The 15,180-nt window shown below is 53.1% G+C and overlaps 6 protein-coding genes across 6 annotated transcripts; 3 read left to right on the top strand and 3 right to left on the bottom strand.

Annotated features, from left to right (window-relative positions):
• Positions 1-58: 58 nt before the first annotated feature.
• Positions 59-1,375, bottom strand: GCG54_00005862 (uncharacterized protein; the record flags this gene model as incomplete). The annotated part of the gene is made up of 1 exon (XM_045405877.1): positions 59-1,375. One exon carries the CDS (start codon positions 1,373-1,375, stop codon positions 59-61), a length of 1,317 nt encoding a protein of 438 aa, XP_045264275.1.
• An 852-nt stretch (positions 1,376-2,227) lies between these two features.
• On the bottom strand, positions 2,228-2,554 carry GCG54_00005861 (uncharacterized protein; the record flags this gene model as incomplete). The annotated part of the gene is made up of 2 exons (XM_045405876.1): positions 2,228-2,491; positions 2,543-2,554. The coding sequence occupies 2 exons, from the start codon at positions 2,552-2,554 to the stop codon at positions 2,228-2,230; spliced, it is 276 nt and encodes a 91-aa protein (XP_045264274.1).
• Positions 2,555-3,461: 907 nt separating this feature from the next.
• On the top strand, positions 3,462-4,238 carry GCG54_00005860 (uncharacterized protein; the record flags this gene model as incomplete). Its single annotated transcript, XM_045405875.1, has 2 exons — positions 3,462-3,566; positions 3,678-4,238. The coding sequence occupies 2 exons, from the start codon at positions 3,462-3,464 to the stop codon at positions 4,236-4,238; spliced, it is 666 nt and encodes a 221-aa protein (XP_045264273.1).
• A 1,721-nt stretch (positions 4,239-5,959) lies between these two features.
• On the top strand, positions 5,960-6,689 carry GCG54_00005859 (uncharacterized protein; the record flags this gene model as incomplete). Its single annotated transcript, XM_045405874.1, has 2 exons — positions 5,960-6,010; positions 6,069-6,689. 2 exons carry the CDS (start codon positions 5,960-5,962, stop codon positions 6,687-6,689), a joined length of 672 nt encoding a protein of 223 aa, XP_045264272.1.
• A 718-nt stretch (positions 6,690-7,407) lies between these two features.
• On the top strand, positions 7,408-7,961 carry GCG54_00005858 (uncharacterized protein; the record flags this gene model as incomplete). The annotated part of the gene is made up of 2 exons (XM_045405873.1): positions 7,408-7,557; positions 7,611-7,961. The coding sequence occupies 2 exons, from the start codon at positions 7,408-7,410 to the stop codon at positions 7,959-7,961; spliced, it is 501 nt and encodes a 166-aa protein (XP_045264271.1).
• A 2,207-nt stretch (positions 7,962-10,168) lies between these two features.
• On the bottom strand, positions 10,169-12,366 carry GCG54_00005857 (putative sulfate permease; the record flags this gene model as incomplete). The annotated part of the gene is made up of 3 exons (XM_045405872.1): positions 10,169-11,005; positions 11,065-11,963; positions 12,033-12,366. 3 exons carry the CDS (start codon positions 12,364-12,366, stop codon positions 10,169-10,171), a joined length of 2,070 nt encoding a protein of 689 aa, XP_045264270.1.
• Between the last annotated feature and the right edge of the window lie 2,814 nt (positions 12,367-15,180).

Here is a 15,180-nt window from a genome sequence, read left to right as displayed (position 1 = left end):
CGCACTTTGGCATGAGTTTAGATGTTGCGCCCCACTACATATCTAACACGCAGACGCGCTAGTCAAAGTGACCAAATCCTAAGTCGTCGTCATCGTCACTATAACAGTCTGACAGCGCAAGTCTCAGCTGCCGAATGTCGGATTTAAGAAACTCGACATACTGCTTGTGTTTCTTCTCAAGATCGCTCGCGGCAGCATTGCTTTTGTTTCTTTGGGTTTCAAGCTCATTTCTCAGCTTCGTAGAAGTCGAACGCTCCTCCTCAAGCTCACGTCTCAGCTCCGCAGCATCTGAACGCTCCTTGATGAGCTTGCCCTTGCTTTCGGCCAGCTTAGCATTGATGATGCTGTGGATGAGCTTCTGGGAATCCTCGCTCTCCTTTTTGTGTTGGTCGAGAGATCTTTGAGCATTGTATTGGAATTTCTTGAGCTCTTCGGCGCGCTTGGCGGCTGCGTCTTCGATGCACTTGGCGATTCCGGCTTGGTGCTCTTTCCGCAGCACGGCAATTTCTTGATTCTTCTGGGCCAACGCATCGGTGTGGATTTTCATGTACTTGGCGCATACAGCTTCCTTTTGTTGCTTCTGCGCAGCAATCTCTTCGTCCTTCTTGGCGATTTCTTCGGTCTTCTTAGCAATTTCGTCCTTCTTGTCGGTAATTTCTTGGTTCTTCTCAATGAGTTCGTCGTTTTGATCGGCAATTACTTCGTCTCTCCGAATGATATCTTCGTGCATCCTGTCAATTTCGTCGTTCTTGTTGGCAATCTCTTCGTCCTTCTCAGCAATCTCCTCGTCCTTCTTAGCGATTTCGTCGGTCTTCTCAAACATTTCGTCATATATCTCATTAATTTCCTCATCCATCTCAGCGATCTCGTCGTTCTTATGGGCAATTTCGTCGTTCTTCTCAGCGATTTTGTCGTTCTTCTTAGCGATTTCTTCGTCTTTCTCAGCGATCTCTTCGTCTTTCTCAGCAATCAAAGCGTCTACTTTGGCGCACTCGTCGTCGTATTGTTGCTCGAGCGCGGCCATTTCTTTGTCCTTCTCAGTGATTTCTTCATCTTTCTCGGAAATCAAGGCGTCTAATTCGGCGCACTCCTCGTCGTGTTGTTGCTCGAGCGCGGCGAATTCTTTGTTCTTCTGAGCCATCTTAAGGGCGTGGATTTCCTTATATTTGTCGACCACAGCTTCCTGCGCTTCTTTCAGCGCGGCAATCTCTTCGTTCTCCTCGGAAACCTTGGCCAGTTCGATCTCGATGCACTCGGCCTCGTGTCGTCGCTTCAGCGCGGCGATTTCTTGGTCCTTGGCGGCAATCTTGGCCGCAAGCTGGGCCTCGGTGTACTTGGGTACATCGACGATTTCGAAGTCGCCGAAGGTCTCCATCTTGTTCATCTGTGACAAACATTCAGCATGATTTACTTTGAGGCCGAGAGAAATGACAGATTGTGGAGAGCACACGAAATTCAGGATGAGAAGTTCTTTGAGACACCTTCAACTTACAGCTTTGTCTGTGAAAACTTTCTTTCAATCTCGTTTCGGGTATCCGTACGCTGGGGCGGGACGATCTAATTACGAGATTCGTTAGCAAGGTTTTCTGCAAAGAAGATAATTCAAGCTCTAGGCGTATTGCCGTGTGGGATCTGTTGTCCTCATATCAAAAAAGCGTTTAGACGGCACTTACGGAAGGAGAAAGCAGGGAAATGTAATTGCGATACTGTGATGGGGATGTGCAGAGGAGAAGAAAAAGAAAGGCGTCTGTGTAAAAATTCGCATCGTTTTATAGAACCTTTGACGTGGTTGCAAAGGTGGCTTATCAAAGTTCACCATGGATGGAGCGAACGTTGAAAGGTTCCAGACTTCCAAGGTTGGGTTTGAAGCAGACATGGATGGGCTTTGGTGCCCGCTGCTGACAGCGACACGGGACCAAGAATACTATATTAGGATGACATCTATCAAAGCAAAAGGCCTCTGGGATTTATTCCAAGAGGTATCTGGAAGGCGAGAGTGCCAGCCGAACCCAGCAAGGTCGTCATTGGGAGGCGGAATGGATGGAAAACAAGTGCCTCATAAACATGCAAAAACTTGAAAACGGATGAGTATTGGAAGGTCCTTCCTCTGATGTATTCCTATGAAGTGCGACTGCCACTTGTTGCCAACAGAGAAGGTTGTTCAGACCACAACCGGCCTTCCATGGGTGACATTGTCGATACCATAGCATTGCCAATCACCCATCTCCTACTTCTGCTTCTTGTTCTGCTCAGCCATCAAGTCGGCCACGGCCGCCATCTGAGTGTCGCAAAGCTCCCAGGCACGGTTAATCTCGGCCTTGGCGACGACCTGCTGCTCCACTAACTGCTTGTGGAAGTTGTCATTGAGCTCGGCAATCTGTTGCTGATGGGCAATCTCTTGGGCGACCATCTGAGCACACTGACGGTCGAGCAAGTCGCGCAGATGAGCGATGACGCGGGCAGCTACCTCTGACTGAGGACGGGGGTGGCCCTGCGGATCAGTCAGCTATTGGCCGGTTCAGTGAAAAAGAAGAATACTGACATTCTGAGCCATGCGGAGATTTACAGCGACAAACGCTTCCTAAGCATAGTCTTCCATGGTCTTCTCCCTGCCTCGGGCAGCAGGTCCCTTGTTCTCGGAGCCATTGATCTGGGTCATGGTGCTGTTCTGCGCGTCAGCAATGGATGATGAACACCATATGGGACTGCGCATTGTCCTGGTGGAAGAAAAACGACCAGATGAAAGTTTGCACATACCTGACGACAGTGAAGTTGGCAATGGCAATATTCTCTAGTGACGACTGGGAGTGAGGCAGGTGACAGTAGGACCAGATGAAGTTGGTTTTTGGGATCCTGGTGGTGGCTTAAAACTGAGATGGGAGGAAGGCGGCAAGGAAAAACAATGAGACGGCAGACAAGTCAACTGTCTTTGGTCTAAACTTGTGATGGAGGTGAACGCGCTCCTTTGAGAGGAGGAAATCAGTGTGACTTCTCTCTTGCGTGGTCCCACTTGGCATTTCACTTTCAGCATCTCTCACGCGTCTTGAGTATATCACAGAGCTTTGTTTACTTTACCCTGCTTACGTCATAGGCACTGGACTTTTGCTTGAGATATTCAACTTCTAGCTCCTTCTGCTTGGGTACCAGGCTGCGACCTTTATGTGGTGGACCAACCTCGTTTTGTTCTGCCCTTGGACTGCCACCACCCTCTCCCTCCATCTCCACCTTTGTCTTCTGCCCTCTGAGCAAAGTTGCACACAACAAGTAAATTCCTCGCACCAGAAGCTGACGTCCAGTCAAAAAAGTTCCTTCCTTTGACCAATTGTTTGAGTTCCTCAACCGCGCTATCACAGATTTCAAGTCCCTTGAGTCTTGGCCAAGCACCACGCATCCGTTGGCTTTGGAAGTCATGATCTGAGCTACCGAACCCCAGAAAGACGACCCCAGACGATAAGTTCATAATGCAGGAAGATCAAGTTAACCAGTCTGAGTTCTCAGGCTTTGGTCGCCTGGATAGCCAGGCTGGCTACTGTCGTCGTGATCGGCTTCAGTCGACCAGCCCTGAGGTACGTCTTCGCCACACCCTGCTGGGACTTTTGCCCCTGCCGTCTCGAAACCAGGAGATAGAAATATCTCGCTGCGAAATATTAAGCTGACTTTCGTTTTCTTTCGCACAGGGCCACTTCACCAACACCAGCAGTGACACTTGCCAGGAGCTTCGCGGCCCTACCGTGGGCCTCGCCGATATGCTAGCGGAGATAAATCAGGAGCGACTCGAGTTCGGCAAGGAGCCGCTTGATGACCAGCAGGAGATTCTCGCCATCAAAGTCTTCCAAAGAGCCCAGAGACTCCCAAAGAGCAGCTCCACCGTCATCCATGAGAACACCAACGTTAGCCAACACGTCGGCACCGCCATCAAGGACTTTCTTGACCAGCAGAAGCACAGAGAGGAGGTCCATGAGCTGAGGGAGAAGCGCCACGAGGAGCGGGAGAAGCGTCATGAAGAGAGAGAGAAGCGCCACGAAGAGCGAGAGAAGCGTCGCGAGGAGAGAGCGGAATGGCTGGAGTTTGAACATGACGATGAGTATGATCTCGTGAAGCTGCGCCTCGACGATCTCGAAAAGCGCGTTGATCACCTAGATCGGGTCATTTGGCTCTTCGCGGTTATGGCCGGTCTTATTGTTATCATCGACATGGCCTTTACCATTGCGATCAAGGACGTCCGCCGCCGCGAGTAGGCACCTTTGCAACGTGTATCTGGACAACACCAAAGCTACGTGTCGAGATCGAGGGGAGAAGCCAGAGATATCATCAAGTTTATGCAAGTTTATGATATGATGGTCCACCGTGAAAAAGTCGTTTGACGCTATGTTGGTAAAAATCCAGATCGGCCGCTCCTTCCTTAAACGAGGCCAAGTCTGCTTTCATGGAGGCACTTTGACTTGTTCACCTCAAGCAATGGATGACCGGGAGACCATAGAATGGTCGAGGCCGTTGGGTCGTCCAGGCAGAAGCTTTCTCACGTTAAAACCACCGCAATTACCCACCCACCTACCTACACACAATCGGTCCTCCATCTTCGCGTTGCCACGGCACCGCGTCGACTCCTACGGCCGCCTCAGGCCTCACCTTGAAGCTCCCAACCCCGTCTGGTCATGGCCACCGGTCTCCCTCTGACTTGCCCATCAACAACGAGCGCCTGGCTGACTGATAACCGATTTTCTTCTTCTTCTCTGAAAAACCCCACATCCATTCGCGAGGAATGGGCTGCGGAACGAGGCCATTCACTTCAACTTCCGTCGCCACTCTGCCCATTTTCTGCCCCTCGTTGCCCAAGATCCATGTAAGTCTGTCTTTCTCACTCTGTTCGGTTTTCAACAGCCGCAACGTCTTTTAGATGGATGGCGCCGTTGAAGATGTTTTTCTGCCTAAGCTGCTCCGCGACTTCCCTTCTCGCTTTCCATCCCAAATCCGCCCTCCCCATCCACACGCGCGCTTTCACCAGTGCGTTTCTCACCTGGATACGCGCCACGTCCCACGCGCGACACTCCTCTTCGAGGCGGCACCCAAAACAAAGCAAATCTCACCGTCTTCTCTCTTCTTCGCCCTCCTTGTTCTTCTCCTTCCATCTTCTCCCAAGCCGTCCAACCACTGCTAACCACCAAACGCGGTTGAAGGTTGAGGAAATTCAGCATCGCGAACCGTCACCACTTTGCGACTCAACGACAAATCCCTATCTATCGATTTGATCGCAGCCATCGACTTCGAGATGCCTTCGACTCCACCCAGCTTGATTCCTGGCCTCGGCCTCGGCAACCGCGCCGCTGATGAGGGTGACGCCCATCCCTCCCCCGACGATTCTGCCACCGAGGTAAGCCCGCATTTCACTTTGTTTGAGGACCCGATCTCGTTTTTCTTGTCCGTCTTCACGCTGGTCTGCCAGTCTTGCCCTGCTGGGCCCTAAGAAAGGGATGGTCGGGAGCCCGGAAAGGCTGAGGCATGCTTGGTCGCTGCAAACCACCCTACACTGGGCAGGGGCGCCAACCTTCAGTCTCAACGGTGCAAAGATCCCTGCCTCAATTCCCTTTGGGGATTTGGGTCGGTCCAGCAGGGTTAATGCCATACTCTGGACTGCCCCGATGGTGGTCACGGGCAACAGGTTCTGAGGCGATCCCCCAATCTCCTGTTTCGGGGGGTTCGCCGTGTTTTGTCTGAGTCACACCCGGCACAATCACTTCAATGTGTGTTTCTGGAGAAGTGTCTCTGCTCTAACCAAGCACGAGACGTGCTTCGGGAACGTCGAAGAGTCCAGCTCTTTGTGGAACAAACTTCAGAATGGCGCAAAGATGCAGGGCACAGCACCGAAGACGGGCATTTGAGGATCTCGAGAATGGTTTACCTGTAGGACCTTTGAAGAAAGGCTGCTGACGGGTCGAAGACACAGGACACGTCCAACATCATGGATATCAGCATTTCGGATGAATTCATCCATGCTGCTCTCCAACCTGAGGTCAGTTACAACTGTTTTGATGCTTGAAACTCATGTTCAAGTACTTACCGGATGCCAGGCCAACGATGAACATGGTATCGGGCCACTTGAAAGCGACCAAGACGGCGGCGACGACTTCAAAGCGAAGTGGAAGGCCAGAGTTCTACGAACCATTCTCGTTCAGGACCAGGAGGTCATCCAGAGACGTATCTTCAAGAAGGAGTTCGAGCAGGGAAAAAAGAGCCTCAGCAAGAAGTGGGGCGATCTCTCGGAGCTCGCCAACCTGGCCGACAAGCGCGCTCTCGAGGCCTTGACCGGCAACGCAGTCAATTCAGAGCGATCCGCAGTCAACGCTGACGCCATCGAAGCAATCCGCATGGTGCACACGACAATGCAGGAAGACCTCAGTGGCCTCCGCACACGTCAAGAATACGATCGCCAGCGAATCGATGACAAATTCGATCGGCTCGCCGCGTCCAATGCCCACGAGCTCAAAGCCCTGAAGAAGCATTTTGGCGACCAGCTTGTCAGACTCCAGGAGGTGGACAACGTTCTCCAGAGACGGCTCGAGGGTGTTATTGACCGCCAAGATCTCATGGAGAGCGTGTTGGCCGCGCTCCCTCAGAAGCACCACATGCTGTTCGGTGGCTTCGCCATGGTTGCCCTCATGTATATCCTGCTTCACCTCACTCGCGACTGATATGCTTGAGGGGTGAAGCTGGATGAAGATGTCGCTTGGAAGATCGGGTTCGGGCGAGAAACACTTTAGGTGTACACAGTACAATTCCGTTTGCAGAGACCGAGGCCGTAGTTTGACAAGTTTCTGATGGATATCGTACGTAGCATTGGAACCTAGGACGCGCCATAACAAACCTCTCCTGAAATTCAATCCGATTTATCGAGGATCGCAGTGCCTTCAGCCGACTGCCCCCTCGAAGTCTTCGAGCAGACCGTTATTGCCAATTTTCCCTTCGCTCCTGCCTTGCCCAAGGTATCTCTTCCCTTTCACAACCACAAGCGCAGAGGACGGCTTGACGTCATAACACTGGACGCAAAAGCGTTTGCCATTTCAGCTCACCTTCCTCGCTTTTACTTCAACTTCACCTGCAGCCCGAAATAGTGGTTGGCTGGGCTCAGTCTTTCGCGCCGCCCACATCTCACAACAAACACAGCACTCAACTTTCTTCTTCAGTGGCCCAGCCAAGGGAACCAGTTTCCTCCCAAACAAATAATCTTCTGATTTATTTGTTGTTTGGGCCAGAAAGAAATTCAGCACATTCAAACGCGATCATATCGCTGCCGACCAACAATTTACCAACAGTCGCATCAGCGCCAGGTAAGCCAGCAACCCGTAACACTCAGTTTGAACTCGGCTCACATGTTACTGGCACCACAGACATACCGAACCTCCACTCAGAATGGCATCTCGCCCGCAGAATGTCGTCTCTGTTCAGGGTGCTCCTGGTGTCCAAAACCGCAGGGAGGAGCAGACTCATGCCACCGAGAATACCCTAGAGTCGGCCATTGGATATGAAGTCTACGAGACTGAGATGTCGGCCCAGGAATTTGTGAGCTTGTATTGATGGTATTCTGGCGTTCTTGCTGACTGGCTGTGTGCTAGGCGCTGCTCAACGCCTTGCTTCAACGGGAGGCCGCTCAGTCCGCTGCATTCAACGCGACCAGTCACCCTCACGCGTACCTTGGACCCCAGCCGGATGTTGTCGATGCTTGGATGAATCAAATTGATCTCATCAGTTGTGAGCAAGCCATGGAGATTGCTGCTATAAACACCCTGGATGAGAATCTGAAGAGACTCGAGCGAGACCTCCGCAATTTGGAGGAGGGGATGAAGCAGTTGCAGCGTTGGTTCAGCTTAGAGCAGAGGATTCGGATTATCATGCAGACGATGTTCTTCGCTGCGTGGTTCACTGTGTTCGTCCTTGCTGCCTTTGCTGTAGGCCGCAAGCTCTAGTTATGGAACCCGCACTTTGTATGGGCTGTTTCTAGGTAGACATCACTTTGAATCATGAGATTGTGGTCTCCATTATTCATTTTGGCATGAGTGATTCTTTGTGCACTTCCTGGGGCCCCTCATGCTGATCTTGTGTCTTCCTTGAAAAGTCTGCTAATCGCTTCCATCACCCCAAATTTGGTTGCTCCTTCCGTTTGTGTCAACACAAATCAAAGAATGAAAGAAAACTTTTCACTTCGCTTCCAAGGCTTGGTTCCCTGAACTCAGCCCGACACCTTCTTCAACTCTAGCGACCTGACGCGTCTCCCTCTTCAGCCAAAACCCGTTTCCCCTCGAAAACCTTTCGGATTTCGTCTTTCCCCCAAAACCAACAACATCCGCAAACCATCGAAGCCTCGCACTGGGCTTGATGTGGCACACGATTTCGAGCTTCCCGCCATCCGACAACCTTCTCAGATTGCGACGAGGCATGTATCGCGGAACAGATTCTCTTCTTACGGGATTTTGATTTTTACTTGTCCTCCATTTCTCTGCTCGCTGGTTCGCGACGCGTCAATCAGCCGCGCTCCCGACTTCCCTCCGTCTCACCTTCCTCCTGTTCGTTCCAGCCCAGTTCCTGCTCCTGCTCCTGCCTTCTTACCACCCACCCACACCAATCTCAGCACTCAAAAACTTCACTCTTTTCTCACCTTCGGACTTTTGAGGTCCTTCGTTTTCAACTTGACCTTTTGTTTTCTTTTTCGTCTGCGTTTTTGTGCGTGGGATCTGGTCAATCTCAACCCTTCTCCCCTCGCCCTTCTCCCGACACCTACTTGCTTCTTCCACCTTTGCCTCTCTCAGTCTTTCCCACTCTTCATTCTTCCTACAACTTCCGCTACCCCATATCCAAAGTCTTCCATCCGCCGTACGCACCCCTCAGTCCCCTTCACATTGCTCATCCGAGCCCACTGACCTCTCGCAATAGCACGACAACATGGCTTCAACTGAAGTCAGACAGTGTAAGATGATCAAGGAGCCCGGCGATGATGTACCCGATGAGATCTTGGAGGAGATATTGGGCTGCGATTTCAGCTAGGTAAGCCCATTCCCAGCCTCGTTTTTCTTGCACTTCTTTCCACATTTCCTGCCTGTCCACCTTTGAGCCCTAAGACTCGATTGTCGTCGAGAGGTTTGGCCTGAGATACCGCTCTGGAGCATGCTCCATTGCCAGGACCATTTGGCTCGGTCAACCACTCAACTGTGAGTCGGGGCATCGTCCTTCAGAGACGCTCTCCTGTCAGACAATGGCGTCGGGATCCTCAGCCGCCACTGGCTCGGGATGGTTCATTTGTCTCGTTGCACCTTAAACCAGCTGAAGGTCATTCGCTATGCTCTCGTTCGGGGGGTGATCTTGTGGGGCGGTCTCGATCAAATCACTTCAATGTGTGTCTGGGATGTGTCCGGTGGTCATACCCACTCAGGGAACCAAGAACTCTGACAGGTGAGGGCCCTGGGTGAATTGGCTTCGCCGGCTCCCAAGGCTTCGAGATTCGTGCGCTTTATCGGGAACTGGAAGGCACGCGCGGCGACATCACGGATGCAGGGTGTGGCAAGATTTGCGTTTGAGAACTTCTAGTGTGACTTACCAGTAGGTTCCTCCTGCTGACTGGGTGAAGAAACAGATAGTCTCGACGCCAGAGAGCCGACCTCGCCTTGCGTCTCCCTCCGGCTTGGTGAGTACTCCTGTTTCTGTATTCTGCGTTGCTCAAAACTGACCAATTTCAAGGATTCCGGCTTAATTTCCCTATCGCCTGACCGTACCCTCGAAGGCAATGACGCTGTCGACGTCCAACACATGCATCAAGTTCAAAGATTCATGATCGACAAGCAACGGGGCCTCATAAGAGATGTCGAACATCACGGAAAGCAGATCAAGGAAATTGACGCAGGCTAGAGCCTTGCGAACAAGCGTGTTTTGATCAAATACTGGACACGTAGTTCGTCACTGAAATGATGCGCTGGAGGAATCCATAGTTCTTTTCAGTATTTTATCCACACCAGCTACTGGAACATTATCGATCGAGCGTTCAATCGTGCGTTGTTTTACAAGACGCTTCGCCAGTTGAAATAAACAGAGGTATCTTATTGAACATCATGCTAGGAAATACGTATCATCGCTCATTGCCCTTCCTCTGCTCGAACGACCGCGGTATTCCCGCCGCAGAATTTTATCCCTTCTTCTCGCTTGAGGCATCAGCACCCGACTCGCTGTCACGATCCCAGATCGCCGACTCCATGGACGGGTACACCAGGTCGGCGTCCTCCTCTCGCCACTCCTCCAAATCGACCAAGTTCCACTTCGCTCTCCAGAACCGGTTGCGGACCTTGTCCGACATGCCCACCATACGAATCTGCACACTCTTGCCGGAGTGCACGCGAATCTCGTCCTTCAATTCCTTCAGCGTCAGAATACCAGAGGTGTCGATGAAGGGCACCATCGTGAAGTCCCATACGACAACGGCAAGCGGTGTCTCTTTGAGACGGACCTGCTTCTGCGCGCGCAGCCTCTCGAGCCGCTTCTCCGCCGCCACGCTCCAATGCCTGTCACGGTCGTCCTGGCTGAGACTGCTTTCGACGCGGGGATACACCAGCTTGATCGCAGTGAGGGTCGTGTTCTTGGCGCGCTCGGCGTTGGGGAAGAACACGGCGTCGTTGAAGTCCACGACAATAGTGTCGCTGGGGATTGAGATGCCCGTGTTCTCGGTCTGGGTCCCCGTGGCGGGAGCGCTGCCGCGACGGGGGCCGCTGGCAGTGATGCGGGTGATGGGCTGCGGGATGGAAGTGGTGATTTCGTTGGAGCTGGAGTGGATGACGGGCTTGACGAATGTCGAACGCAGCATTGTCCACGCAACAGACCAGGCGACCGCGACACCGATGCCGATCTCGGCACTGACGAAGATGGTGACCCAGAAGGAAATCATGGAGGCGACGAAGTCGGCAAAGGAAATGCGCCAGAAGCGGTAGAAGAGGGACAGGGGGCCGAAAAGATGGACAACGGCCATGATCTGTAAAAGGGGGCTTTGTCAGTATTGCGGATGTCTGTGTTGGTCCGAGAAAAACTTACAATAATGGCAGACAGGGTCGTGGAAGGAAGCCAGTACAGAGCCGGGGAGAGGACATAAAGAGTCAGAAGGATGAAGCCAGCCGTGAACAGTCCGTTGAGGGGACTCTTGACACCGCATTCAGACGCGACGGCTGTACGGGACATGGCGCCACCGACGGGCATCGTGCTGAAGAAGCTGTTGGCGATGTTGACGACACCAAGATAGTTCAGCTCCTGGCTCTGGTCGATCTGGTAGTTGTTCTTCCTTCCGAAAGCCTTGCCAACGGCCAAGTGCTCGAGAGTGCTGGCCACAAGAGGCGCCACGGCTCTCGTCGCCACCTTCGCAACAAGACTTGACTCAGGCACGTGGGGTCTTGCGATACCGTGGGTGCTGACCTGGCTGACCTTCCAGGCGTAGTCAGCCTTGTCGCGGCCGCGGTTGACGAGGTAGCTGATGAGCGTGAAGATGACGAGCACGATGACGGCACGGGAGTTGGCGAGGAGCTTGATGGCAAAATGTCTCTTGCCCCATTTCTTGCCGACCTTCTCGAGACCGATGAGGATGACGAGAGTTCCGAGACCAACGCCACAGGTCGGTCCATCCCAGTCAGGAAGACGCTTCAAGACGTCGCCAATGACGTTGAAAACTCCTGACGGCACGTTGGACAGCCCAACGAGAGAGCCAACCTGACCAAAGGCGATGACAAGAGCTGCGGCTGAGATGAAGCCTGTGAGAACTGGGAAGGAGACGTAGTCGAGGAGGAAACCGAGGCCGAAGAGACCGATGATGAGGGAGTAGACTCCGACAAAGAGGGAGACGGATGTGGCAATCTTGGTGATGTCAAAGCCTTCTTCGCTAAGGTCGTGTACGATTTCCGCAGTCAGGAGACCCAGAATGGAGGTTGGACCGGTTGAGAGATCTGAAGATTTGGCAAAGTCAGAAAATCTCCCATGAAACACGCTGTCACGTCCGTTTGCTCTGAACTAACCTTTTGAAGTTCCCATAATCACCGCAAAGGCAGCTGGGAGCCAACTTGAGTACAGACCGTTGGCGATGGGAATGGTTGCAATCTTGGCATATGCAAGGGATTGCGGAATGAGCATCACACCGACGGTCAGACCGGCGATGAAGTCCGTGATGAGCCATTTGGGCTGGTATTTCGGCAGCCACTGGACGATTGGGACCTTTTCGAGGAGGTAGACGCCCGCGGCGGAAGGCAGCTTGGGTGCCCCTGAGACAACAAAGTCGCGGGCCCGGCTGATGCTGGCGTCCGTCACGAACTCGTCCTGGGCATGTTCGACCTTTCCTTTGATATTGAACATCTTGACAACAAGGTCTGCCAAAACGGGAGCAGAGAAGAAAAAAGAGAAGAAGGTGTCTGAGCTGTTTGCTTTGGTCGTTCGAGAACAGACAGGTTGGTTTCAAACAGTTGAGACGGTTATATCCTTCTCATAACAGATGATGGTGCAATCGTCGTCGGCCCTACTCCCGGCCTCTTCAACTCATGTTCTGACAATCCAGAGATAACAACAAGCCATCCAGCCCCGCTGTGATGCTGATGGAGGTGTTCTTTATGCTTGAGAATGCATTGCTATCTGATCCGCACATTGCAGCTGCCCGCTTGCGCAAGCCCTCCCGTTGCAACACAGACCACATGGAAACGCGACCTCAACCTGGGATGAAGTCGCCCGCGCTGCCGCACAGTGAACGCTCATGCAGACGTGAAGGAGGGTTGGGAGGTGAGGGGTCAGGGCCTTGGGAGGCGTGAGCCAAGCAATCCCAGATACAGCAGCAGAGCTACGACATACATCACGGAGGCTGGCTGTACAACCACCATCACCGTCGACTACATAGGAAACTGCCGTACCCTCCTTCGGACGACATTCGGGATCCCCTCACTTGCCGACGTGACCGGGTCTAATGCAGTTCATCACGGCTTGGTCATTTGAGCGTCGCGCAGTCTACATTGGTGGGAGTTTGGCTGGATGGGCATTCGTGCGGTGGTAATGCCCCCCTCGCGCGGAGTCGCGCCGCGAACGAAGACCAGTCAAGTCAACAAGCTAGCCCCTGGGAAGGGTGACAAGTGCTGCAACTCCAAGACCGTCTTCTCCAAAAATAAGGCCCGAGTACTGAAAGTGGTATGCGGTAGGTAGTATGTCTATCCAACTCAATTTGAAACTAGCAGCCCACCGGACGGCTGTAGAGAGCGGGAGAGCAAGGGCGTGGCGAACAAAACGGGATCGCAGATCACATGCGGCCAGGAAGGGACGTCTTTGGATGGCATACTTGGAGTAAGGGAACTCGATGCTGATTGAGAAGCACGTCTACTACCTACGAGACTAGGTATGCGACGGTACGTTCATAGCACACACACATGATTACGGCGCAGCAGGGCGAGAACGTTGTAGTTGGAGAGAGCACGTCAGCTGAGATGGCCATCCGTGCCCCCTCATTCGCCATGTTCAAAGACCAGGAAACCTAGAGCATCCCATGTTTATTCCAATGTCCATCCAAGCATCTGTAGTCATTAAACTCTCTATGGGCAGAATTCACCATCCTTGGCGTGCCAGAGCCGCAATGCTAAGACAACCGCCAAGTCCATTCTCTTGGCTTCCTCGTGGTTTCTGCAAATTTCAAAGCACCGATGGGCGGTCTTGGCGGTCGCACAGCGCAAATCTGTGCGAGTGTAGTGTCGCAGACAAAGGCCGCCACCGCGCGACCCCCTCGGAGAGAGAACGAGAGAACGAAGGGTGCGAAGGTCCCATAGAAGAAAAAAGCCGAGGGGCTCGCTGGCAACCCAAAGTCCCCAAATTGTTTCAAGCCAAGCTCTTTCTCGACGCCTCGGATGACCCCCATACTGCGTAGTAGGTCTTGGGTTGCATGCATAGGTTCCCAAGGTGCTCTTGGCGGCTACCATATCGAATTTCCTCTTCGGGATTGGCGAGAAGAGATAACAGGCTCTCAGTCCTAAGACAAGCGTCCACTTGGCTCAGTCTTGTCCTCTCCTTAGCCCACGTAGACTGGGTCCGGTGTTCGTCATCTGCAAATGCACCGTTGAGCTTCTATGTAAGGCAAAGTCTCCATGGTAGGGTCAGATAGTAAGCTGCAATATGGGGCCTGCCTGACGTCGGTCAGCGAAAAAAGGTGCTTTTGTAACCATCCCAAAACGGCAGCGTGCTCGCAGCCTGCCTATTCGCCCTTCTTCTTCCTCTTCTGCTGAGTACTGACTGACCTCCCTCCTTGACGCCCGCCGTACATGTACCGCACGTTAGTCTGACGCGGGCGCAATCCCACGTCGTTCGTTCTCACTACCAAGTCCCCTCCCGCCGCGTAACTATGGGCCAAGACGCGGGGTACATACCCGTCCAATAGCGCTCCCGTCACGGCCATCGGTTGCTAGCAAGGGGCCTGGCTCGCTCGCTGGAGGAACAGTCTTAACGAGCGCAATGACGAGGCACGATGTCGTGTGCCGGTGGGAAGCGGTCTCCACCGGGCTCTTCACACCCTCCCGAAGTTCCCTGTCCAGTGGAGCGAGGCCTTGTCTTCGATACGACGGGACAAGCTTTTGATTTCCCCGGCAAAAGGTGGCATGCCAAGCCCGCGAATCAGGTGCCGTGTTCCGGCCATGGATGACCGGGATCGTGTCCGGCGCCGACCGGGGTTGGGCAGTATCGAGCCAGCGCTACTACGTAGGAAATGGCACAAAATGGCAGTCTACCCGCCTGCGATTAACGAGGGCGATTCGGCGAGAACGGGTTGTGGGCCATGGGATGGGGGAGCAACAAGAGCCGTGAGTTTCTACATATGCGCCATCCCCTAGTCATGGATGTTACCACTGTCTGTGTACGGAGTACGGTACGTCTGTTCGATCAAGATGCAGCGGTCACACCGACCAGGGTTCTTGCAGCACTCGTCTGTTGTAAAAAGGCCGCCGTTGACTGGCTGCTCGGTAATAGCAGCGTATGTTTGCGCAGACCGACGACGAATGAGGGTGGGATGCGAACCTCGATGGGATGGCATTCGCTTTCTCAATTCTGCCAGGGGCTTGTCTTGTCGCTGGCCTACTGCTGCTGGCTGCTTAAACCATCCATAGAAACATCCTCCAACCGCTGTCATCATTTTTAGCACACTCGGTT

This window comes from Colletotrichum gloeosporioides, assembly GCF_011800055.1.
Source record: "Colletotrichum gloeosporioides strain Lc1 chromosome Unknown consensus_47, whole genome shotgun sequence".
In the NCBI taxonomy this organism is placed as follows: Eukaryota; Fungi; Ascomycota; class Sordariomycetes; order Glomerellales; family Glomerellaceae; genus Colletotrichum; species Colletotrichum gloeosporioides.
The sequence above is the reverse complement of the archived record's forward strand: the minus strand, read 5'-3'. Positions and strand labels throughout refer to the sequence as shown.